The sequence below is a fragment of the Rhinoraja longicauda genome, chromosome 27, assembly GCF_053455715.1.
Source record: "Rhinoraja longicauda isolate Sanriku21f chromosome 27, sRhiLon1.1, whole genome shotgun sequence".
In the NCBI taxonomy this organism is placed as follows: Eukaryota; Metazoa; Chordata; class Chondrichthyes; order Rajiformes; family Arhynchobatidae; genus Rhinoraja; species Rhinoraja longicauda.
In genome coordinates, this window is record NC_135979.1 from 4,711,356 (window position 1) to 4,737,125 (window position 25,770).

At 41.8% G+C, this 25,770-nt stretch overlaps 1 protein-coding gene across 7 annotated transcripts in view; it reads left to right on the plus strand.

Annotated features, from left to right (window-relative positions):
* The first annotated feature begins 802 nt into the window (after positions 1–802).
* The window catches only part of LOC144606921 (protein phosphatase EYA3-like), a 45,554-nt gene continuing 20,586 nt past the window's right edge, over positions 803–25,770 (plus strand). For 4 of the 7 annotated variants that reach the window (XM_078423414.1, XM_078423417.1, XM_078423415.1 and 1 more), the window contains exons 1-7: positions 803–1,113; positions 12,974–13,081; positions 14,495–14,544; positions 18,471–18,586; positions 19,815–19,892; positions 21,736–21,802; positions 23,050–23,186. In XM_078423414.1, the coding sequence (XP_078279540.1) occupies positions 13,049–13,081; positions 14,495–14,544; positions 18,471–18,586; positions 19,815–19,892; positions 21,736–21,802; positions 23,050–23,186 (481 nt within the window). In that variant the 5' untranslated portion in view covers positions 803–1,113; positions 12,974–13,048. Of the gene's footprint in view, positions 1,114–12,973; positions 13,082–14,494; positions 14,545–18,470; positions 18,587–19,809; positions 19,893–21,735; positions 21,803–23,049; positions 23,187–25,770 lie in introns of those variants that run through there. The other 3 variants (XM_078423418.1, XM_078423420.1, XM_078423419.1) reach the window with 3 other exon arrangements.

Below are 25,770 nucleotides of genomic sequence, written 5' to 3' on the forward strand. Positions count from 1 at the left end.
GTTTCCTCAATGTTCCCAAACCACCAAGTTCAGGAACACCTTTTCTCTAACCAGAAGATTCCTGAACCAACTTGCACAACCATGATCCTAACTTGGCAATGGAACACCACAGATCACCTCCGCTATTGTCATGAACTTGTTTTTTAATTGTGTGGTGTGGTCCTCTAACTCCACTGGACTCGAAGCATGATCTGAGTTTAGATTAGAGATACAGAATGGAAATAGGCCCTTGGCCCACCATTGCCAAGCTGACCAATGATCTCCTGTACACTAATTCTATGTTATTCCAGTTTTGTATCCAACACGCTAGGGGCAAATTACAGAAGCCAATAAACCTGCATGTCTTTGGAATGTGGGAGGAAACTGGAGCACCTGAGGAAACCAACACTGTCAAAGGGAGAATGTACAAACTCTTGTAGTCACGGTCGAACCCAGATCCCTGGTGCTGTAAGGCAGCAAATCTAATACTACACCACTATATTTGCAGGGGGCCATTGTGATTTTTTTAAATTTGGTCATTTATTTTTCTTGTTTATTATATATTGCCTATGTGTATTTGTTTAGTCCAGTTATGCTCCTGTAACTAATAATCTGAAATAAAAAACTTGTGGGTAAATATGACAATTAAGCACTCTTGAATCATGTGCAAATTGTTGATTACTTTGCATTGGTAACAAAAATATTTCAGGGAGGGGGGGGGGAATAGTGGAAGTCGATGGCGCTACAACAATGCAACTCCCAGCCCCATGCTGTTGCCTTCCTTGGCGGGAAGCGGCGCTGGAACCACGTGGTTCCCATTCACGGCCGGCGAGGAGGGAGCGGAAGTCCCGGCGGGCAGTGCGGCGCTGCAATGGCGGCCAGCGACGGTCGGGCTCCGCAGCCAACGGCGTGATGGACGAGGCTGCGATCGAGGGGCCGCTTGATGTGTCTTTATTTGCGCTCACCCTCTCGGATTCTGACCGTCGACGCAGCTGAGCAGGCTGTCCGCTTCCCTTCGATGCGACGCTGAAGCGATAGGAGCGGACGGACGGACGGACGGAGTTTCAGCGCGGGGCCGGCAGCGGGCTCGATGGGGCAGCGAGGACGCAGGGCCCGAGTGCGCCCTGCCAAATAGTGAGTACCCGCTGCCGCCTATGCAGGGGGCGCCGCTTCCTGCTACATAGTGCTCCGTCCACACTGACTGCCAAATGAACTTGCCCCCTGAAGGTAAAGTCCGATCAAAGATAGTCCGAGGGTCACCATTGAGGTAGATAGTAGTTCAGGACTGCTCTCTAGTTGTGGTAGGATGGTTACTCTCAGACAGTGTTTGAGATTGTGTAGGGAGGAAATGAACATCCATACTTTATCCTAGCGTTTTAATTTTTTGTTACGCTGCATCTCTGGAGAAAGGGAATAGATGACTTTTCGGGTCGAGACCCTTCTTCAGTCTGAACTAATCTAAACAACTATTATCTAATCCGATTGGATTGCATGCAAAACAAAGCTTTTCACTGTACCTTGGCACACGTGACAATAATTAACATAATCCTAAACCTAAGACTAATTGTAAAGAAGAAGGGTCTCGTCCCGAAATGTCACCCATTCCTTCTCTCCATAGATGCTGCCTGTCCCACTGAATGACTCCAGCTTTTTGTGTCTATCTTCGGTTAAACCAGTATCTGCAGTTCCTTACTACACATTTTGTCTGCTCCACTGCGAAATCTCCTCAAGGTATGTCTACTTTGAGGAAGTTCTCTCTCTGACGAGAGTTCTGCAACATTTTCTTTCGCTGCTCCCCCACGTTGATTCCTCCTACTCTCCGACTATCATCGTTACTTTTTTTTTGCATATCTTTCACTCATTGCTCTTTATCTCTCTACATCATCGTCTATATCTCTCGTTTCCCTTATCCCTAACCAGTCTGAAGAAGGGTCTCGGCCCGAAAAATCATCCATTCCTTCTCTCCAAAGATGCTGCCTGTCCCGCTGAGTTAGTCCAACTTTTTGTACCTATCTTAGGTTTAAACCAGCATCTGCAGTTCCTTCCTACACATATGCTCTGACATATAGTCTGGATCTATTTCTCTCCATTTAGTACCTAGTTAATAACCATGTTAGCAATGCCTTATTTGGTATGGCTTGATTTTTAACTGAAGCACATCAATATTTGAGAAAGATATGCATAGCCTAGAGGAGGGCTGGCATGCTGTTCCTAAAACATTTTCGTCTATTTGAACACGAATGATGGAAAGGTTGGAGTGGAATGATAGTGTGGGGTTGGAGTGAAGGAGACATTGTTAACTTGGGCCAACGGGAGTTGAGGGTCATACTCGCTCATATATTCATACCGTTGTTTGTAACCTGTGTCTTTAAAAATAAATTGGGGTTATAAATCCACCATGATACGAACATTGCAACTTATGGTATCTTTCACACAGTAGTCATGTAAATCTAACTTCAGCCTTTGTGTATTTAAGATGCGGTGTTATCAAAAGCTATAAAAGCTGTTTGAATAGTTAAGAAAACCATGACAACTGAAGAAGAGTCCTGACCTGAAATGCCATCTATCCATGTTCTCAGGAGATGCTACTTGACCCGTTGACTTACTCCAGCACTTTGTCTGCTTTCATGACAACCAAAGACAGCATTTTCCAAAGGGAATTTCTTAAAGCACGTCTTTCGAAAGCATTGGCTGTAAATAAGTCAGTGTTTTTCAGCAGAAACTTTTGGCTGAAATTTGTTCAAAGTATTTTGGTAATCGGCTAATATTGTTCTTTGTGTTAGTAAATTAAATGGAAATATTTTCAACGAATACAGACATTTCTGTAAGTTCCACAAAAATCATCCTGAAAAGACTGTGTAGAATGAAGCTGTTCTGGAACATGTGAACACACATACAGCACAGGAACAGAACCTCTGGCCCACGATGTCAGTGTCCACCATGGTGCTATTCCAGCCAATCCCCATCTGCCAGCACATGGTCTGGCTCCGTCGATTCCCTGTCTGCTCATGCGCCTAATGCCTCTTAATATTCCGCCAGCAGATCGCACCTATGTGACATAAATATCTCATGAACCTGTAAACTTTCCTTCTCTCACCTGTAACCTATGCCATCTAGTGCTTGGCATTTCCAACCTAGGAAAAAGACTGACTGTTTAGGAAAAACACAAAATGCTGGAGTAACTCAGTGGGTCGGCAGCATCTCCGGAGAACATTCCTGTTCTCCAAAGATGCTGCCTCGCCTGCTGAGTTACTGGACCATTTTGTCTTTCCTTGGTAAACCCGCATCTGCAGTTCCTTGTTTCTACACTCGCTGACGCTATTTTGTCACAGGATAATGCTAAGTTTAAAGGTTTATAGTTTACTGTCTCTTCTCTATTCGGATAAAAAGTAAAAAGATTTCTGTTAATTGATAAGTATAAATGAAAAATGCAATTCTATAGAAAGTGAAGTATGAAGGAAGTATTAAATATGTTTTTCAATTTTTTATAAATGGTGATAGTGTGAATGCGAGGTATTTAGGCAGTAATGTGTTTTGGGTAATTCAGCTGTCTCACAATTCCAGCAATCTGTAATTGATTCTGAACTCCATTGCTTTCTGTGTGGTAATTTCATGTTCTTTCTGGGAGCGTGTGGATTTCCATCGGGTGCTCTAGGCAATGTGAAATCTAGTTGGAGTTGAAGGTTAGCATGATGCTCTGGGCAGTGTCCACAACTCTAGTTTCTTGTGGTCTTGGATGGAGCTGCTCTCAATCCATGCTGCAATGCACCCCAATAAAATACTTTCAACAGCACAGTTGGTGAGGGTTGTTGGGGACATGTTGAACTTCCTAAGCCTTCGAAGGAAAAAAAGGCATTGAAGAAGAATACCCTTTATTGTCATCCAAAAACATGTTTTTTGACGAAATTACGTTACCCACAGTCAACATTGAGAGGCAATAAAAAAGAAAGCAATAAAACACACAATCACAAAAACCAACATAAAACAAAAAATATCCATCACAGTGAGTCTCCTCCAGTCACCTCCTCACTGTGATGGAAGGCCAGAATTTCTTTCTCTTCCCTGCCGTCTTCTCCCGCGGTCAGGCAGTCGAACCTGCCACGTCGGGGCTCCCGGCATTGAAGCCCCTGCCGGGCGGTGGAAAATCCCACAGCCTTTTCCAGGCCGCGCTGGACGGTGAAAGGTCCGCAGCGGGTCGACCCAAGCCCCGCGATTCGGGGCGGACGAAGACACTGACGTTGCCACTGCTGGAGCTCCCAAAGTCGTGTGCTTGGTGTGCTTTCTTGCCCATTGTTTCAATGTTGCTGGTCCAGGACATATTTCTGGTGATATTTATTTCTAAGAATTTGAAGCTTTCAACCATTACCACTTTGGCGCCATCAATGTATTCTGGGGTGTGTGATCCGGGCTCTGCTTCCTGAAGGCAATCACGATCTCCTTTGTCTTGCTGAGAGGTTGTTGTCTCGGCACCAGGATATGAGGTTCTCAGTCTCATTCTTGTACTCTTGTCTCGTCATTATTTGATATCCGACCCAGTACGGTGGTGTTGTCTGCAAATTGTCTACCTATATCCTTCCTTTGTCCCACCCCCGACATCAGTCTGAAGAAGGGTCTCGACCCGAAACGTCACCCATTCCTTCTCTCCCGAGATGCTGCCTGACCTGCTGAGTTACTCCAGCATTTTGTGAATAAATTAATAAATTGAGTTGGATTGGTACTTGGCTGCACTGTCATGAGTATATAAGGCGTATAGAAGGGGGCTGAGAATGCATCATTGTGGAGCAGCCGTGTTGAGAATTATCGTAGAGGATGATTTGTCACCTATGTCTGTTGTGATGCTGCAAGTGAGAATTTCATTGTTCCGTCTCAGGACATATGACAAAAGAACACTGGATTCTCAATTGTAGTCTGTTGCTTCTCCAAATTCTACGAGTGGAGATGAGCTTGGATGGATAATGGTATTAAAAGCAGAGCTATAGTCTATGTAAGTGCCCTCCTTATCCAGGTGTTCCAGGGATGTGTGTAAGTCCGGGGAGATTATGTCAGCCGTGGACCAATACAGTTACTTTGGCTATAACGCTTGTTTCCACACCATAAATTGAATACAGCACAGTTGATGAATTAGTGAACACTGTGTATAACACGGCAGAAATGGTTATAATGCCGTTTTGATCGAGAACTAGTCACTTGAAAGTTACTCTGGAAATCGACAAAAGAGAAAAAACTGTCTTGGGGAGGGGGGGGAATAGTCCAGGGAGAAAAAAGCTGTTATGATGTACGTCCCACAGTAATCGGGCATTGAAAACAGTCTTTCAGTTTTACCACCGATGGCCATTGAAATTTATAAGTAATCGCTTCTTTTGAACTTCTGCAAGAATACTCTATTGAACAAAGTATGTTTAGCTTGCAATAACAAAATAAACTTGGAGCGATAAAAAAGACCATTATTTTTGGAAATCCTGCAGTGGGGTAAAAACCTTGCAGGTCTGAAACGCTCTAACCCCAAACCCGCTTTCCCAATTGTTTTCATAACACTATTTTCTATAGCTCAAGGTTTAATTGGAACACAGCCATTGTGTTAGCAGAATTACCTGTGTTTACTTAGCTCTTGCTCAAAATCCAGTAGAAAGTGTCTTACATGTACACAAGAAACTGCAGATGCTGGTATCTTGAGAAAAATGCACAGTGCTGGAGGAACTCAGCATGTCAGGCATCATCTGTGGAGGGAATGGACAGATGACTTTTTGGGTTGGGAGCCTTTTTTTCAGACTTTCTTCAGAATCTAAAGAATTCTGACCCAAAACGTCTTCCATTCCCTCCACTAATGCTGCCTGACCCACCAGGTTCCTCCAGCACTTTGTGTTGAACTCTAATTTTTAATTTGAAATGCAATAATATTTTGCAACTTGTCCCATTTGAACTTGAAGCTGTGTTTCATGAACCACTTAGTGCCACTGGAGAGGCTATTTTATTTGGTTGACTTTTACTTCTTGTGGGGGTGTTACATTCCCTGACTTTGTAGAACTATTCATTGGGTTACACATTTTACTCACTGAGACTCTGTTTCCTGCCCCGTTCCACACTCTGACATCACGGGAAAACGTATTGTTCTATTATGCATTTACTTATAGAATTAAAAATACGTGGGATATTGATAGCAATAATATCCAATAGTCTGGAAAATCTGCCAATCTGACATGAAAACAGTCTCAAAGGTGCTGAATTATTGGAGATTTACTGTAGAGGGACCAAATGTACAATGTTAAATTTTGTACATGGCTAAAACAGCATTTTCCCTGGATAAAAAATCATGATCCTTTTTCTCCCTTCATAACATTTTAACGTAACCAAGTGCTTTAGATCTTCTGGTTTGAGAAAATCAAATATGCAAACCTGGCTTATCTATTTTATTTCCAATAATGAATGTAAATCAACAGCCCTTTGCTTCAGCATACATGATACTTCATGTACTAATTTCTCTAGAACACCTTTTTTTACGCCGGTATATGTTTCACTACATATTAAGGAAATTTGGGGAATTATTGAAGAAAGGGAATGGGTACCACATGATGTACTTGCTGATAAAGCATTTGGATCTGATTATCTCTGTCAGAATTTTAGTTACTTTGAAATTATAATTCTTTCCTTTCCGACCCAGAATATGAGCATTGCCTGTGTGGTCTTGCTTTAATTCTCCACCCAGTTGTCGTTGAGGAACTGTCTTCGACCATTGGTGACTTTGTGGACAAATTACTTCTGCAATTGTGTTGGGGGTTTCCAGGATTAACCCAGCAACAGGGAGTTGTAATTATATTTTTGAGTTAGAATGGTGGGAGATTTGGAGGCGTTATTTTATAGGTGGTGGTCTTGTGCACCAGCTTTGTTTGTCTTTCGTGGGGGTTGAATTGGTGGATTTGGGAGTTATTGTTAAAGTTCGCTTTGTGGATTATAAATCTGCCATTGTGTTCAGGTCTTGAAAATTAACTGTAAAAAAAAAATAAGCATTGGCCGCTAGACGTTTCCTTTCAGCTCATCTCAAAGCCCTTTCAACAGAAAGCAAAGGACAAATACACCAACCATGGGAAACTTCAGTATTTATTTAAACTGCTGTTGCCATTCTTTGAATAGAAGCAGAAAGAATGAATTAATTAAGGAGATTTCAGTGGAAATACCCACATTTTCTACAACTGCAATGATCTTAAAAAGTTGTGGGAGCTATATGTCTCTGCAATCATTCCACTGCCCTCTATCGTCTTGCTCAGTCTAAACGAATCATGCAGTTCAGTTGGATTACCCATACTGAAGTAGTCAACTATTTAGCAATGTTGGAAATCAAACCTGTCAAACCTTAAAATGTCCTTTCAGAAGTGTGCAATGCCACATTAATCTTATGAAAAAATCTACCGCTACTAAACTAGAAACAGGCCATCTGTCCAGTGAAACAGTCCCAGTCTAACTCAAGCCCTGCAATCCAGGCAACATCCTTGTGAATCTTTTCTGTGCCCTCTCTCACTTAATCGCATCTTCCTGTAGTCTGGCGACCAGAACTACATACAGTATTCTAATCAACTATTTGTACAACTGTAATTTGATGCCCCGACTATTATATTTAATGCTTTATGTGAGAAGGAACTGCAGATGCTGGTTTAAACCCAAGATAGACATAAAAACCTGGAGTAACTCATTGGGACAGGCAGCATCTCTGGAGAGAAGGAATGGGTGACGTTTTGGGTCGAGACCCTTCTTCAGACTGCCATGCACCTTCACCACTCGATGTTGCCACTTTCAGGGAGCTACATACATATGTCCCTAAGTGTCTCTGTTAAACAACACTCCATGAACTCTGCCATTTACTGTAGATGTCCTTCCATGGTTTAACTTGGACGCTCGGGAACTTGGGGATATTAATAGTCATCTCTTAAAGAGAGTCCACATTACCGTAGAGGAAGTGCTGGAGATAGATAAATCCCTGGAACCTGTTCAAGTGAATCCTAGGACATTGTGGGAAGTAAGTGAAGAAATTGCAGGACCACTGGCAGGGATATTTATATCACTGAAAGTCATGGGTGAGGTGCCGGAAGACTGGAATGTGGCTAAAGTTGTGCCTGTAAGGAAAAGCCTGGAAACAAGAAGTATTCTTGTATCAGTAGTGGGAGTGACTGTCTACATTTGGAAATGCAAGGACTCATTGGGGATACTCAGCATGGCTTTGTGCATAGGAATTCATGTTTTGCCTATTTGTCTTTTGAAGAGGTGAGCAAGAAGATTAATGAGAGGAGTATGGCAGACTTTGTCTGGTCTTAAGCATGGCCTTTGACAAACTGGTAGGCTGGTCTGGTAGGTTGCTTCAAATAGGATCCAGAGTGAGCCAGCCAAGTGGATAAAGAATTGGCTTGAAGGTAGGAAACAGGATGCTGGTAGAAGGGCAATGGTGTAAGAAGTCTGTAACGAGTGGTGTGCCACAGGGATCGATGCTGGGTATACTGTTGCCCGTTACCTATATGAACAATTTGGATGTGAATGTACACGGCATGATTAGCAAGTTTGCATATGGCACCAAAATTGGTGGTATGATCGACAGGGAAGATCACAATGGACAGATGGAGTTAAATTCACATAAGTGAGAGGTTTTTGCATTTCTTTAGGCCAAACCAGGGCAAGATTTACACAATACCTATGGTGTTGTAGAACAGTGATCACCCTTTTCCACAGTTATTCAATTTATTTCAAGAGAACAATGAAATTCTTACTTGCAGCAGCACAACAGAATATGTAAATATAGTACACTGTAAACAATATAATAACCAAGAAAAATTACAATGTCCTCGCATAATATGCCCATCCATCTTTGTTTATATCATCTCCAAGTTCGGAACCCAGTCATTTTGTTCTCTGCTCTAGGTCACTAATGTTAACAGTAAACAATTGAAGGTGAAGAACTGATCCTTCGTGCATTCCACTAGTTTTTTACAGAATAAACAAAATGTAGATCCTTTTAATCAAAAACAGTGAATTAGCAACAATTTAGATGGTGGTCTGTTTAGGAAAATAAAGCATTCTCTTTGTACCTCATTAGCTTGAAAATAAACACATTGTTTTACTATGATACTGGAATGTCAACAAATGGATAAGTTCTGTTTATACTCACTAGAACTTAAGATGGGGGGGCAGTTGTTTTTGGTAGCTCTCAGCTGAGGCTGTGTGAGTTCTCTTGTGTTCTGAAATTTAAATACTGGCCATCATCTGGTAATGAATGAGCTCTGTTTGTACCATTAATAGATTTGGTCCCTACGTCAGAAAGTACACGAATCATTTGGTGACCATACCTTCACAATATTATAATGAATCGTATCAAAAGCGGAAGAACAATTTTTAAATATGGAGGGAGAGAGAGGAAACTAGTTCTGTTGGTTGTAGGAGTGAATAGATGTACAGTAAACCCTTGTATTAACGGACCTCTATAACGAGTTTCAGTTATAGGGGATGAACCTACTGATGGCTGCCGACACCACCCCTGGCTAGCATTACCTCCCCGGGGCTTCCCACCCAACCACGGCTTGCGCCACCTCCCCAGCTTCTTGTAGCCCTGGCTGCCCCCCTGGCTCACACAACTTCCAGGCTGGACCTATTGCCTCCACAGCCGCTTCCAGGCCATATCCCTTCCCTGCACTCCACTGACTCCACTGATCCTCGCCTCTCCCCTAGCTGCCAGAAGGTCGGGGCAGTCAACCACCTCCATGGATGTGGAGAGGTTGTTTCCACTAGTGAGAGAGTCTAGGACCAGAGGCCACAGCCTCAGAATAAAAGGACGTACTTTGAGAAAGGAGATGAGGAGGAATTTATTTAGTCAGAGGGTGGTGAATCTGTGGAATTCATTGACACGGAAGACTGTGGAAGCCAAGTCAATGGATATTTTTAAAGTGGAGATTGATAGATTCTTGGTTAGTACGGGTGGCAGGGGTTATGGGTAGAAAGTAGGAGAATGGGATTGCGAGGGAAAGATAGATCAGGCATGATTGAATGGCGGAGTAGACTCCATGAATTAGGCTAAATGGCCTATAATGTTCTATAACTTATGAACTCACCCTGGAGTCCAGGCCTAGTTCTGGACAGAAAATTTAAAGAAGGGTCTCGCCCCGAAACATCACCTATCCATGTTCTCTAGAGATGCTACCTGGCCTGCTGAGTTACTCCAACATTTTGTGTTTTATTGCAGCTGGCAAAATCTAGGCAGTCAAAGAAAATTGTGGAAATTCTTTAGGAATATTCATCTGTTTTTTGGTGTGATCAATCTCCTTCCAGTTCTTTACAGAGTACATCTTTTGCACTCTATGGATAGAGTACGAAGCATTAATTTAAAAAACAATACCCAGTGAATGATTAGCGGATGCAGGCAAGAGAGGAGTTTTGATAAGCAAATGGTTGGACAAAGGTCAGAGATGAAAAGGTAAAACATGTGAGATAAAGGTTAGAAGTGGTGTGAATTGTGAAGCCAATGGAAGGGAAGCAATGGGTGTGAGTACAGGTAGGACACAGGGAATAGCGGGGAGGGGGTGTTGTTGTAGGTTAGTTACTTAAAATTAGAGAATTCATGTTCATACCATTCGTTTGTATGCCGGTGTGATGCTGTGTACACCAGAAGTGTTTGTTTCTGTGTTCACAATTGCTTTGTACAACATAAACTTAAAAGGTAAAATTTCAACATTATCTGCAGATCTATATTGTTAAATCAGTAAACAAGTTGAAATTAGCTAATGGGCAGAGAGGAACGCTCAAATATCTTGCTTTTTGACGGCAGATTCTGTTCCCTTGACAACTGATCCCATTTAATTGCACACCTTAACTGCTTCCTCTCAAGGTTTCAACTTTCATCTAAAGTGGGAAGCAGTGGGTGGCAGAGCACAGCAAGTGTGCACATGAATGAAAGAACAATGAAGAGCTGTAAAATAAAGAAAAAGTCAGAGAAGGAAAGGGGCAGAGCAGCAGATTTAGCAAGAAAGTTAAAGGTTTGAGGTGCGGGAAGAGTGGTTAAGGAGGGCAAGTAACCCCTTGACCTTGGCCCTACACATGCACGCCAGGCCATCAACTCCTAGACCATTACTGATCTCATCGCCTCTGGCAATCCCTCCACAGCATTCAACCTTATAGTTCCCCAGCTCCTCACCGCCTGCATCCATCTCTTTCCCGAATTCTACAAGCAGGGCTGCCCTGGTAGACCCATTGTTTCTGCCTGCTCCTGCCCCACAGAACTTATCTACAAATAGTTTGATTCCATTCTATTCCCCCTGTTGTCCGGTCCTGACCAAGATAGAAACATAGAAAATAGGTACAGGAGTAGGCCATTCGGTCCTTCGAACCAGCACCACCATCCAATATGATCTTGGCTGATCATCCAAAATCAGTACCCAGTTCCGCCTTTTTTCCCATATCCCTTGATTCCCTTAGCCTTAAGAGCTAAATCTGACTCTTGAAAAAGTGAGATCATGTGGACAAGGAATTTAATTGCAGCCTGGTGTATATGACAATAAATTAATCTGATCTCACTAACCACTTTCTCAGCTGGAGCGGCACAGTGGCATAGAGTTGTGCCATACAGCGCCAGAGACCCAGGTTCGATCCTGACCATGGGTGCTGTCTGTCCAGAGTTTATATGTTCCCCTGTGACTGCGTGGGTTTGCTTCGGGTGGTCCGGTTTCCTTCCACACTCCAAAGACAAACTGGTTTGAGGCTAGTTAGCTTCTGTAAATTGTATATTGTCCCTAGTTTGCAGGGTAGTGCTAGTGTATTGCATGATCGCTGGTTGGCATGGACTCGGTGGGCCGAATGGCCTTTTTCTACGCTGTATCTTTAAAGTCTAACCTTCCCAGGCATCTTCAAAGTTGCATCAACATCTCTCTTTGTTCCTGCATTCCTGTTGTCCCACTAAACCTGTACATGGCTGAATCTTGCCCATTCTGGACAGCCATTTCAAATCACTTGTTGTTTCTTGCTACTTGTATTCACCTTTTCTGAATTTTGAAGGCCATTTCACTGACTTGTGCTGAGGAGTTGTGTGGGAGCATGCTCTTTCTCCATGCTATCACTTTTCCCTCAAGTGCTCAATTTTGTCGCGTTTTCTAATAAGACTTGTTAGGGAGCTTCTAACCATAAAAATATCACCCGCTTCTCTACCTTCGCTGTTACATATCACAAGCATTCAAGTTAGTGAAATTTAATTTGATTTCGGCTGATCTATACCATCTTCCCTTTAATTATAATTTCTCCCGCTTTTTTCTACTATTAACATTTCTAAAAATGTCACAGACCGCTAGTTGATGGATTTATCCTTGCATTCCTTTTTTGAACATCTACATAATGTTTGCCATTCTCTGGCACCATTGCCATATCCAGGCAAGATTAGAAGATTACGGGGTGTGCCTCTTTAACCCCCACTTCTCTGCAGACTTCTTTAGTGCTGGGGGAAAGTTTATGTGCATATTTGTCAGCATTTGGTGGGAATTCATCCCGCAGAAATTTGAAGTTAACCAGCTTGTATGTTAATGCTTTATGTCTTGCTTCGCAAAATATTCCCTCTTAATATCGATCGCTTGAATTTGTGGAGGTCACAACTCGCGTGTATTTAGAAAATTGGATTTTATGGTCCTGTGGTTAACTTGATATTAGATTATCTATTAAGCATGAGTCAAGTCATGTAAATTGATCTCAAGTCTGATGGGGTTTGTTTGTCTAGAATTGGACATGCACGTTGTAGTTGACCTTGATATTTAACTTGGTGTACATGTTTATGGAACATATAATGCTTTGCAATTAGTTAATGGAACTTTCAAGGCTTAGCCATAAAGCACACTTAATATTTTCATTCTGGGCAGTTAATATCATTTTCTTCTACAGGTTCGGCATTACATGCAATCTGACATTGAAATAAATCTGCAGCTTGTGTATTCTGTAACAGAAAACTGTATGACACTATATAAGACTCCTAATTTTCTGACAGACCTTGCCTTTCAAGACAAACCAGTGACATTGTCTTGATCTGTGAAGGGGAGAAAGCCACCTGTCCTCCACTTTAATGGAAGGTCCACAGGACTCACAGGAACGACCTGTAAGTGTCAATATAACCAATTATTTTTGAGATGTTTTAATGTGTGCTTTGTTAAATGGAGGGTGGTGAGTGAGACAACTTATATATTATTCATTGGGTACCAGTGTTCAGAATTTTAAAGTCTGTTTTAGGTGTCTATAAATTAAACTAACAGATGCTCACAGTCTTATCTCCTCTATCTCTCCCTTTTATCTACTTAACTTTTATTTTCATTGCCATTTGTCTTGTGTGCCCCATTCTAGGAAAATTCATAAGCCTGTTTTAGCAAGCATGTCATTAAGCTGGAAAGAGTGCAGCAAAGATATGCAAGAAAGTTGCTAGGACTCAAAGGCCTGAGTTATAGGGAGAGGTTGTGTACGGTGGCGCAGCGGTAGAGTTGCTGCCTTACATCACCAGATACCCGGGTTCAATTTTGACTACGGAGTAGTCTGTATGGAGTTTGTACGTTCTCCCCGTGACTTGCGTGGGTTTTCTCCGGTTTCCTCCCACACACCGAAGACGTACAGGTTTGTAGATTAATTAGCTTGGTATAATTGTAAATTGTCCCTAGTGTATGTAGAATAGTGTTAGTGTGCGGGGATCGTTTGTCGGCATGGACTCGGTGGGCTGAAGGGCCTGTTTCAGTGCTGTATCTCTAAACTAAAGGTTGGGCAAGCTAGGACTCTATTCCTTAGAGCACAGGAGTCTGAGGGGAATAGGTAGGATGAATACACAGTGTCTTTTACCCAAGACAGTGAACTCAAGAACCAGTGGACACCAGTTTAAGGTGAGAGAGGTAAGATCAAATGGAACCTGAGGGACAACGTTTTCCCTCAAGGGGTAGTGGGTATCTGGAACAAGGTGTCAAAGGAGGTAGTTGAGACAGGTATTATTGTGGCATTTAAAAGACGCTTGGACAGGTACAGGGACAAAAAGTATTTGGAGAAATATAGGCCAAACGCAGGCAAACAGGACTAGCTTAGATGGAGCATCTTGGTCGGTATGACAGGTTTGACTGAAGTGCCTGTTACCTATGGCTCTAATTCAACAAGGGATTTCACAAGAAAGTTTTTAACCAGAGTGATGAGGATGGGTATCTCTGTACCATAGGGGATGATTGTGGAGACATTGAAGGAAAAGCACAAGGCAGAAAACAGTAATTATGTTGACTGCGGTGTCAGCAAGGACACATGAGAGGATGATGCACTGGTGTAGCATCGGCTGAACCGTCTGTAATACTTGTCGTTTTTAATTCTAATACATTTCCCAGATCACACAATGACAGCTTTGTGTATGCTTTCTGTACTTTCAATAACTTTTGTTTAATGTGATAGGGGAACATAACCCATGCCTTTCAACACATGTATATATTAAATACCGCTATTTTTTTTTTAATGAAACCCTGTCATTGTATTATAAACTTTATTTTTGCAGGTGAAAAAAATTCGCCATGATTTGGATAACTCAGATGAGCAAAGTCTAAGGTGTGTAAATTAGTTCATACAGGCGTGGTTTTTCTTTGCAATACTGCAGGATACGTGATCTAACTGGCAAGCTTGCCTTCATCCATTTATTTAACTCGTCTTTGAACACTCTGCCAATATTTTGTGAATCGGCAAATTGGGTTTTTGTCTATGTGGAAGTCCCTGGTTTAAAGTAACCCAGTTTGATGCTTGATAGTATTCTCTCAGATTCGCCTCAGAATCAGATGACTCTCATCTCAGCTTCCTCTCCAGATAGTCTCAGTTAGCAAATAATATTAGTGTTATATTAGTGCAAGCTAAAAGTTCCAAAGACTATATATCACATTATTTAATTGAGTATTGTTGCATCAGTGTCAATAGAAGCAATTGTTTGCAATTTCAATGACATGGGGTGGTTAAAGTAGCAGCTGTGTTCTTAAGAGATAATGGTGTCTGTTACTGTGGGGAGGTTATTGGGAACAGGTTTTTATTCTGTTCCTCATACTGTTTAAATCCAAGACATCTTTTTTCTGCTTGTCAATTAAAAAAAATAACATCAAAGTGGTTCTCTCATTCCCGATCAAAATTACATGAACCAATTTGGCCCATGTAATGCAAATAGTGTTCCTTCATTCATCGCTTGTGTTTCATCCAAATTGTGTTACTGAAACGTGATAGAGCAGAACATCTTATAGATAAGATGGAATGAGGCCTTTCAGACTACCATGTCAATGCGGACCATCGAGATTTATTTAATTTCTGTAGCTTGCCATATTGTGCAATTCAGATCTTTGTCCAAATGATTCTTCACAGTGTTGTGTGAGCACTTGCCACCTCAACATTCACAGATTGCTGCCAACCTGATCATGAAAAAAAATCTTTCATGGATCCTCTCTGAATATCTTGCTTGTCATCTTAAACTTATGCCCTCTGGTCTTAGGTAGGAAATAGTAAACACTATCTATGCCGCTCATAATCTTGTATGCCTTTTCCAGGGTTCCCTCAATCTTCTCTGCTCCAAAGAAAAACGCCAGCCTCTCTGCCTCTCCTCATAACTGAACACTCCATCCTTGGCAACATTATGGTGAATCTTCCCCATGTTCCCTCCCCATGTTCTTTCTATAGTGTGCATACAATTACGGTTATGTCCGGACTAATTTTTAGTAAAGTTGTATCAAGTCCTTGCATTATATTTAATGCTGTGCCGAATGAGGGCGAGCATCATTTATGTGTTCTTCACCCTGTTCATTTGTACTGCCACCTTCGGGAATCTTTAGATGTACACCAAGATCCCTTCCATTGCTCAATACTGCCTAGGGCCCCACCATTTATAGCAGATGTCCTCCCAATATCAGATTAATCCTCTGCCCCTCCTTGCACCACTCCCCCCCCCCCCCATATCAAAAATAGAGATTCTGATAGTTATCTTATTTTCTCTCTCAGACTGTATCTTTCAAAACAAGGACCGAATGTGGTCTGAATTATACAGTACAGAAATGTAATTTGCACTAATTCCATTTGCCTGCATTGGGACTGTATCCTTGCCTCTAAGTGACTGAGTAAATACCTCTTAAATTTAATAATTGTATCTGATTCCACCACCTCCTCTGGCAGCATATTCCAGATATCAAACACGCTCGATAAAGGCAAGCAGGCGATACGCTTTCTTCACTCCCCTATCAAAAATGCATTGCTTCACTGTCTCTTGCCTACCTTTTTTGAGTAAGTCTGCTAAGAGCTTATTTGGCATCTAAAATTACATTTGGGTTCTGTGCACTGATATGTTGCATTGGCTGCAATTGGCACTTTGGATCTGTGTTTACTGAGGAGGATACACACAATCTCCCAAATGTTCTAGGGGCCGGAGAACCTAGGGTGATGGAGGAACTGAAGGAAATCCACATTAGGCAGGAAATGGTTTTGGGTAGACTGATGGGACTGAAGGCTGATAAATCCCCAGGGCCTGATGGTCTGCATCCCAGGGTACTTAAGGAGGTGGCTCTAGAAATAGTGGAAGCATTGGAGATCATTTTTCAATGTTCTATAGATTCAGGATCAGTTCCTGTGGATTGGAGGCTAGCAAATGTTATCCCACTTTTTAAGAAAGGAGGGAGAGAGAAAACGGGTAATTATAGACCATTTAATCTGACATCAGTGGTGGGGAAGATGCTGGAGTCAATTATAAAAGACGAAATTGCTGAGCATTTGGATAGCAGTAACAGGATCATTCCGAGTCAGCATGGATTTACGAAGGGGAAATCATGCTTGACAAATCTACTGGAATTTTTTGAGGATGTAACTAGGAAAATTGACAGGGGAGAGTCAGTGGATGTGGTGTACCTCGACTTTCAGAAAGCCTTCGACAAGGTCCCACATAGGAGATTAGTGGGCAAAATTAGAGCACATGGTATTGGGGGTAGGGTACTGACATGGATAGAAAATTGGTTGACAGACAGAAAGCAAAGAGTGGGGATAAATGGGTCCCTTTCGGAATGGCAGGCAGTGACCAGTGGGGTACCGCAAGGTTCGGTGCTGGGACCCCAGCTATTTACGATATACATTAATGACTTAGATGAAGGGATTAAAAGTACCATTAGCAAATTTGCAGATGATACTAAGCTGGGGGGTAGTGTGAATTGTGAGGAAGATGCAATAAGGCTGCAGGGTGACTTGGACAGGTTGTGTGAGTGGGCGGATACATGGCAGATGCAGTTTAATGTAGATAAGTGTGAGGTTATTCACTTTGGAAGTAAGAATAGAAAGGCAGATTATTATCTGAATGGTGTCATGTTAGGAAGAGGGGATGTTCAACGAGATCTGGGTGTCCTAGTGCATCAGTCACTGAAAGGAAGCATGCAGGTACAGCAGGCAGTGAAGAAAGCCAATGGAATGTTGGCCTTCGTAACAAGAGGAGTTGAGTATAGGAGCAAAGAGGTCCTTCTACAGTTGTACCGGGCTCTGGTGAGACCGCACCTGGAGTACTGTGTGCAGTTTTGGTCTCCAAATTTGAGGAAGGATATTCTTGCTATTGAGGGCGTGCAGCGTAGGTTCACTAGGTTGATTCCCGGAATGGCGGGACTGTCGTATGTTGAAAGGCTGGAGCAATTAGGCTTGTATACACTGGAATTTAGAAGGATGAGGGGGGATCTTATTGAAACATATAAGATAATTAGGGGATTGGACACATTAGAGGCAGGAAACATGTTCCCAATGTTGGGGTCCAGAACAAGGGGCCACAGTTTAAGAATAAGGGGTAGGCCATTTAGAACGGAGATGAGGAAGAACTTTTTCAGTCAGAGAGTGGTGAAGGTGTGGAATTCTCTGCCTCAGAAGGCAGTGGAGGCCAGTTCGTTGGATGCTTTCAAGAGAGAGCTGGATAGAGCTCTTAAGGATAGCGGAGTGAGGGGGTACTGATTGAGAGTGATCAGCCATGATCGCATTGAATGGCGGTGCTGGCTTGAAGGGCTGAATGGCCTACTCCTGCACCTATTGTCTATTGTCTATTGTCTAAATTTCCAAAAAACTTTTTTTATGTTAATACAAGCATTTTGCACAATAATTGAAAGAAAAAAAAATCAGTTCATGTTAGAACATGTGAGAATTGGTATAGGATATGTTGATTGAATATTGTTGGCAAAATCAGAAAACGTGGTCATTGTCAGTAGGTCAGACAGCATCTGTGAAGAGAGTAAGTTTGCATTTCAGCTCATTAACCTCCCAGGTATTTGCAGTATTTCCAGGATCTAATGTTTTTAGCTTTTTGATTACTTGGCAGCTAAATTATATTGTTATTGAATTGTTCAATTGTAGGAAAGGAGATCAGCTAGAATAATCACAATTATTTTTGTTGTGGAGGTGGCTCTTCAATTATACCTTACTTAAAGTCAAAGTTTTAAAGATAACAAATGTAAGTTCCCAAGAATGACTTTTTTCTTGTATTTCTTCAGATCTAGGGAACTACAGAACTTTATCAGACTGCAGAATGAACCTGACAGAAATGATGAGCAAAAGTTTGAGGATAGTAGTCAAGCTGTTAATTTAACTGTGCTGAATGAAGCAGAAGGTCAGTGGAATTGAGTATTGAATGGCTTCTTGACTTATGATGTTCTCCTGAAGGCCCCTATCTCCTCATATAGTTTAAATATGGACAAGGACCGAATGTGGTCTGAATTGTACTGTACAGAAATGGGTCCTTAGTAAGTCATTTGCACTAATTCCATTTGCCTGCATTAGGACCGTATCCTTGCCTCTAAGTGATTGAGTAAATACCTCTTAAATTTAGTAATTGTATCTGATTCCACCACCTCCTCTGGCAGCATATTCCAGATATCAAACACGCTCTATAAAGGCAAGCAGGCGATACGCTTTCTTCACTCCCCTGTGTTGCCAGTTTCAAGGAACCGTGCACCTAGACCCTTAGGTATCTCTGTTCATCCATATTCCTTCGTGCCCTACCATTTACTAAATATTCTCTACCTTATTTGACTTTCCAAATGCAAATAGATCAGTCACCTCTGTGGCACAAACAATGGACAGTACAATGGTTGCTCAGCACTTTAACTCCCCCTCTCATTCCCAATCTGACCTTTCTGTCCTGGGCCTCCTCTATTGTCAGAGAGAGGCCCAGCGCAAATTGGAGGAACAGCACCTCATATTTTGCTTGGGTAGCTTACACCCCAGCAGTATGAACGTTGACTTCTCTAATTTCAAATGGCCCTTGCGTTCCCTCTCCCTCCATCCCCTCCCCTTCCCAGTTCTCCCACCAGTCTTACTGTCTCTGACTACATTCTATCTCTGCCCTGCCCACTCCCCTGACATCAGTCTGAAGAAGGGTCTCGACCCGAAATGTCACCCATTCCTTCTCTCCAGAGATGATTTTGTCGTGGTTACCGGTGTTCGAAATGAAGCAGATGACACGGAGAATTCTTCAAGAAGTTAAAAGCTGTCCCGCTGAGTTACTCCAGCATTTTTTGTCTACCTATAATTTCATCTTCTATTGACTTGTGGATCTACTTTTCCCTTTATCTCCCAGTTCTCTTCAATAAATTTGCTGCGTATCATTATTAACCCCCAAGCTATTTCTTATCTATCTCTTTCTGCCCAATAGATTTAAACTTCTTGCATTTATATTAAATTGTTTCCCATTATCTACTTCAGAGGAATAATCCTTTGCTATTTTACCGCCTATTATGAAAGATTTCTTGAGAATTGTGCATATTTTATGTCAAAATGGAAAAAAAAGAATTCCTTTGAACCCAAATTGGTTTGAATAATATTTGTTCTTTATGTAGTTAAAAGTGAAGCGACTCAAAGCAGTGAACCTGAGACTGCGACAGGGAACAGATCCATTGATGCATTTCCTGGCTCAGGTAAGACCTTTGTAGTTTTATTGTGCAAAGATGTGCTGTTTACACAAGAAGTTAAGGCTCCGGTTATAGATTGGTTAAAGATGAGAGAAATGAGGGGCATGGATTAGACACATCACTGTAATCTTTTTTTCCCTAGGGTAGGGGAGTCTGAAACTAGAGCGCATAGGTTTAAGGTGAGAGGGGAAACATTAAAAAGGGTCCTGAGAGGCAGCTATTTCCACACAGATGATGTTGCATATGTGGAACGAGCTGCCAGAGGAAGTGACAGAGGTGGATACAATACCAACATTTAAAAGATGCTTGGACAGGTGCATGGATAGGAATGGTTTAGAGGGGGTATGGGCCATGTACACACAAGTGGGAATAGCTCTGTTAGGCAACTTGGTTGACCTGGTTGAGTCGGGCCGTGCTAAATATCTCTTTGACTCTAAATGCTTTCAGTCAAGTGTGGCGCAATGAAATCTAGGCTAAATACTTCCAAGGTCCTTTCTTTTATAAGTGTATTTTCCCTTTTTCTTCCGGGAGGACCTATCCCTGAAGATGAAGCGTGTCTTGCAGAAGGGATTTGTTGGGTGGATAGGTGTCACTTCATGGTCAGTGCACAGAAATGTGCAGGGCTATGTTTTGGGAGAATAAGATGTGAGTGAGTAAAAGATGAGGGGTCTGTATCTGAAAGGTGTGTTTTAAATTGGGGGGGGGGAAGAAACACTAAGAACTATTGAAGCAGAGGCATGGATATTTCAGCTGGAAAATGCAATTAAAAACAACACCTTTTCAAATGGAAAATGTGAGGAGCAAGGTTAAATTTATACATGGCATTGCATCTCTTAACTCTCCATTTGTAGGAAAGGTAGAGTGATTCCCTTGATTGATACCTGCAGAAGAGTAAAATGCTGTTAATCTAGAACTTTGGTAGTGCCGAAGAAGCAGTTTATCACCCTATTCAATGTTGCTCCTAATAATATCCTTCGACACATTTATTTTTATGTTGCATAGTAGTACAATGATATCTGGTGAACCAAATGTATATAAATGGATCAGGAAATAGTGAGTGGAATGGCCCTTTTCCATGTCGTATGACTCCAGGACATAAGCAATCCGATCCCTGGCTTCAGCCACAAACCTCGTATTTCCCGGCCTCTCATGTTCTAGATCCCCACCCTGGCTGTAGTCACACATTGTGTTTGCCCTCTGGACACCTACTCCCAGGTTCATTCTGGACATTGAGTGAGGCAGATGCTGGACTAGAAGGATTTCTAAACAGTTAATTGAGATTTACTGTAGTTGGGGAGGGGGAGCTGAATAATTGGAACCTTTGCCATAGGACTGAGGAAATTAAGGGGCTAATTGATTTTCTATTGTCAATAAACAATCTTCAGATGTTTCTATTTTTCGGGAGAACCTGCAAACTCCACACAGACAGCATCCGAGGTCAGCGTTGAACTTGGGTCTCTTGTGCTGTGAGGCAGCAGGTGTACCAGCTGTGCCACTACACTATTGACAGGTGGCAATGGTTTTCCCCTTGCTTTGCTTCCTGCTAAACGCTGTTAGGTTGTTCTGGCTGTGGGATTTTGCTAAAGAGTTGACTGAAGCCTCCTTGCATTTTGCTGGGCACTTTCCAGATGTGGATGGTCGGCTCAATTGGCCCTCACAAAAAATCCAGGTTTGTACAGGCTAGAAACAAGAATGAATGGATCCCAAAACATTTGCTCAGTCCTGGTGGTTTTGATTTGCAAAAACACAGATTTTATACATCTGCCTTTGACATAGCAATATAGTAAATGAGGTTCCATATCTTTAGCATCGACTCCACATAATTGAAACGAATATCTTCTTTTTGCAGTTATAACCTGCACGGGTTATAATCCACGAGTGCCAAATCAAGACAATGCCCTATTATTTCCTACAAAGTAAGTTTCAGTTTAAGTATGCAATGTTGGCCTGAAATTGCTACGGTTTTCTCAGTTTTGATTATTCAATAATTTTAAACCATGACCACATAAACATATGTAATATTTTCTAGGAAAAATGGAAGACCCAACTGACTTCAAAGATCAAACCATCCTATCTCTCTTCTGTATCCCTCAATTTCTCACCTCTAGTTGTCTCTTAATTCATTTTTTTCTGTGGCAATGCATGCCATGCGTTATTGCTCTTTACTTTTCATTATTTCTAACCCTGGTGGATGAGTGAGCAAAAAAAATGTAAAAAGTTGAAAATTCCTCGTGCTGTCACTATAACAATTATATTTATAATAGATTTCTAAAATAATTATGTTAGTAGTTTTTTTGTTTGGTTTTACCTCCTATATACTCCCTTTGCTTTATCCTTTTGTATTTTCTGTATGAGCTGTCCTAACAACTAGATCATAATGTTTCTGAAAGTTTGTGAATTGTGTGGTTAATGTACAAAATGCACATAGTTGCCTGCACATGTTACTGCTACAGCATCTTGCTGACCGTGTGGACCTTACCACCAATATATACATGACATACAGGTACATGGGAACACAAGTAAATTCCAGTTGTAAACCATCCTGACTTGTAAATATATTGCTGTTCCTTGTATTGTCTATGACCAGGAACTCCCTGTCCAACATTCATGCAGGAATCATCGTCTTCAAAGTTCTTCAATGATTCAAAATGGTGCCTCGCCTTACCAATAAATGCTCGCCTTACCAGCGAAGCCTGCATTTTGAAAAACAAATACTTTTTTTTTCAAATTCCATCTAAATGGGATTGTGTAGATAGTGTGTTGTCATTTTACATCTTTGGAATTTATTTGAGATGTTGCACACTAAAGGGAGGACTTTAGTACTAAATATTTGTGGAAATAGCTTTTGCAATAGCGTTTAGTATTTTGTCAGACATGTATGATGTGTTAACATTCAATTTCTGCATCACGTCATATACTTTTTCATCATTGACAAGCAATAAATTCTTAGTTCAATTTCATGTTTTTTTTAAAAGAAAAGAATTAATGATGATCTAGTACTCTGTACTATTTATCCTGCAATCATTGTTGATTATTGATTTGTCATGGTACTGACACATTTGAGAATTTTAAGTAAGAACAGTTTTAACTCTTAAATTTACTTCAGACTTGTAAGCAATGATTTAAAGGCACTTCAGAACTCGTCAATCTTTAATCTTTTTAGGCCATATCCGCACCTTTTCTCTCCACCAATAGTGCAAGCTTCTTACATAGGAGAGGCACGATACTCAGCAATGCAGCAGTCAGCATCTTACACTGCATATCCTCAACCAAGTCAGCCTTACGGACTACCTCCATTTGGTAAGGGGACCTTCCATCCCTTTTCATGTACATAAAATGTATCAAATTATTTTCTAAGATGCTTTATTAATTTGCTGTCTAGTTATTCTAATTTGGGCTTGAGTTGAAATTAAACGGTTAAAAACCTTTCCAAAGTTATAATCTAGAAGGCTGCTTTTTAAAAGTTTATACATTGTTTTTGTACTACAGCACATATCTCACATAGCACGGTGTGGAAACACACACCTCCAGATTCAAGGACAGTTTCTTCCCAGCTGTTATCAGGCAACTGAAAGATCCCACCACAACTAGAGAGCAGTCCTGAACTACCAACTACCTCATTGGAGACCCTCGGACTATCTTCGATCGGACTTTACTGGCTTTATCTTGCACTAAATGTTATTCCCTTATGTATCTGTACACTGAATGGCTCGATTGTAATCATGTCTTTCCGCTGAATGGTCAGCGCGCAACAAAAGCTTTTCACTGTACCTCGGTACACGTGACAATAAACTAATCTAAAACTAAATCTCAGCAGTGATAGAATCTATTTAAATAGATTATTTTGAAGCATTGGGACAGGTGACCAAATAGTTTAAAGAAATGGGATCTTGGGCTTTATAAGTACTGTTTTAAATTTCTAAATCTATAAAACACATTTTCTCACTATTGGAACATTAGCCAATTCCAGGCACCACAACACAACTCCACAGCACTTTCAGGCACTAACCTCATATCCCTTGATTCCTTTAGCCCTAAGAGCTATATCTAACTCTCTTGAAAACATCTAGTGAATTGGCCTCCACTGCCTTCTGTGACAGAGAATTCCACAGATTCACAACTCTCTGGGTGAAGATGTTTTTCCTCATTTCAGTCCTAAATGGCCTACCCCTTATTCTTAAACGGTGCCCCCCACCCCTGGCTCTGGACTCCACCCCCCCCCCCCCCCCCCAACATCGGGAGCATTTTTCCTACATCTAGCCTGTCCAATCCTTTAAGAATTTTAAATGTTTCTATAAAATCTCCCCTCATCCTTCTAAATTCCAGTGAATACAAGCCCAGTCGACCCATTCTTTCATCATATGTCAGTCCCGCCATCCCGGGAATTAACCTGGTGAACCTACTATGCTGCACCCCCTCAGTAGCAATAATGTCCTTCCTCAAATTAGGAGACCAAAATTGCAGGCAATACTGCAGTTGCGGTCTCACCAGGGCCCTGTACAACTGCAGGAGGACCTCCTTGCTCCTCAACTCCAATCCTCTCGCAATGAAGGCCAACATGCCATTAGCTTTCTTCACTGCCTGCTGTACCTGCATGCTTACTTTCAATGACTGATATACAAGCACACACAGGTCTCGTTGTACCTCCCCTTTTCCTAATCTAACACCATTCAGATAATGATCTGCCTTCCTGTTCTTGCCACCAAAGTGGATAACGTCACATTTATCCACACTGCATCTCGCATGTATCTGCCCGCTCACCCAACCTATCCAAATCACCCTGCAGCCTCATAGCATCCTCATCGCAGCTCACACTGGCACCTAGATTTGTGTCATCCGCAAACTTGGAGATGTCACGTTTAATTCCCTCGTATAAATCATTAATATATATTGTAAATAACTGGGGTCCCAGCACCGAGCCTTGCGGCATCCCACTAGTCACTGCCTGCCATTCTGAACTCGTTAATTCCTACTCTTCGCTTCCTGTCTGCCAACCTGTTCTCTGTCCATGTCAATACCCTACCCCCAATACCATGTGCTCTAATTTTGCATACTAATCTCTTGTGTGGGACCTTGTCAAAGGCTTTTTGAAAGTCCAGATACACCACATCCACTGGCTCTCCCTTATCCATTCTACTTGTTGCACCCTCAAAAAATTCCAGAAGATCAGTCAAGCATGATTTCCTCTTCATAAATCCATGCTGACTTTGACCGATCCTGTCACTGCTTTCCAAATGCGCTGCTATAACTTCTATAACAATCGACTCAAGCATCTTCCCCACTACCGATGTAAGGCTAACTATTCCATAATTCCCCGTTTTCTCTCTCCCTCCTTTCTTAAAAAGTGGGGTTACATTGACCACCCTCCAGTCCACCGGAACTGATCCAGAGTCGAGAGAACATTGGGAAATGATCACCAATGCATCCACGATTTCTAGGGCCACCTCCTTGAGTACTCTGGGATACAGTCCATCAGGGCCTGGGGATTTATCTGCCTTCAGTCCCAACAGTTTACCTAACACCATTTCCTGACTAATGTGGATTCCCTTCAGTTTCTCCCTCCCACTAGATCTTCGGTCCCCTAGTATTTCTGGGAGATTGTTTGTGTCTTCCTAAGTGAAGACAGAACTAAAGTACTTGCTTAACTGTTCTGCCATTTCTTTGTTTCCCATTATAAATTCAGGTGTCTCTGATTGTAAGGGACCTACATTTGTCTTCACTGATCTTTTCCTTTTTATATCTAAAGAAGCTTTTAGAGTCCGTTTTTATATTCCCCACAAGCTTTCTTTCATGCTCTTTTTTCCCCCTTCTTAATCAACCCCTTTGTCCTCCTCTGTTGAATTCTAAATTTCTCCCAGTCTTCCGGTTTGCTGTTTCCTCTGGC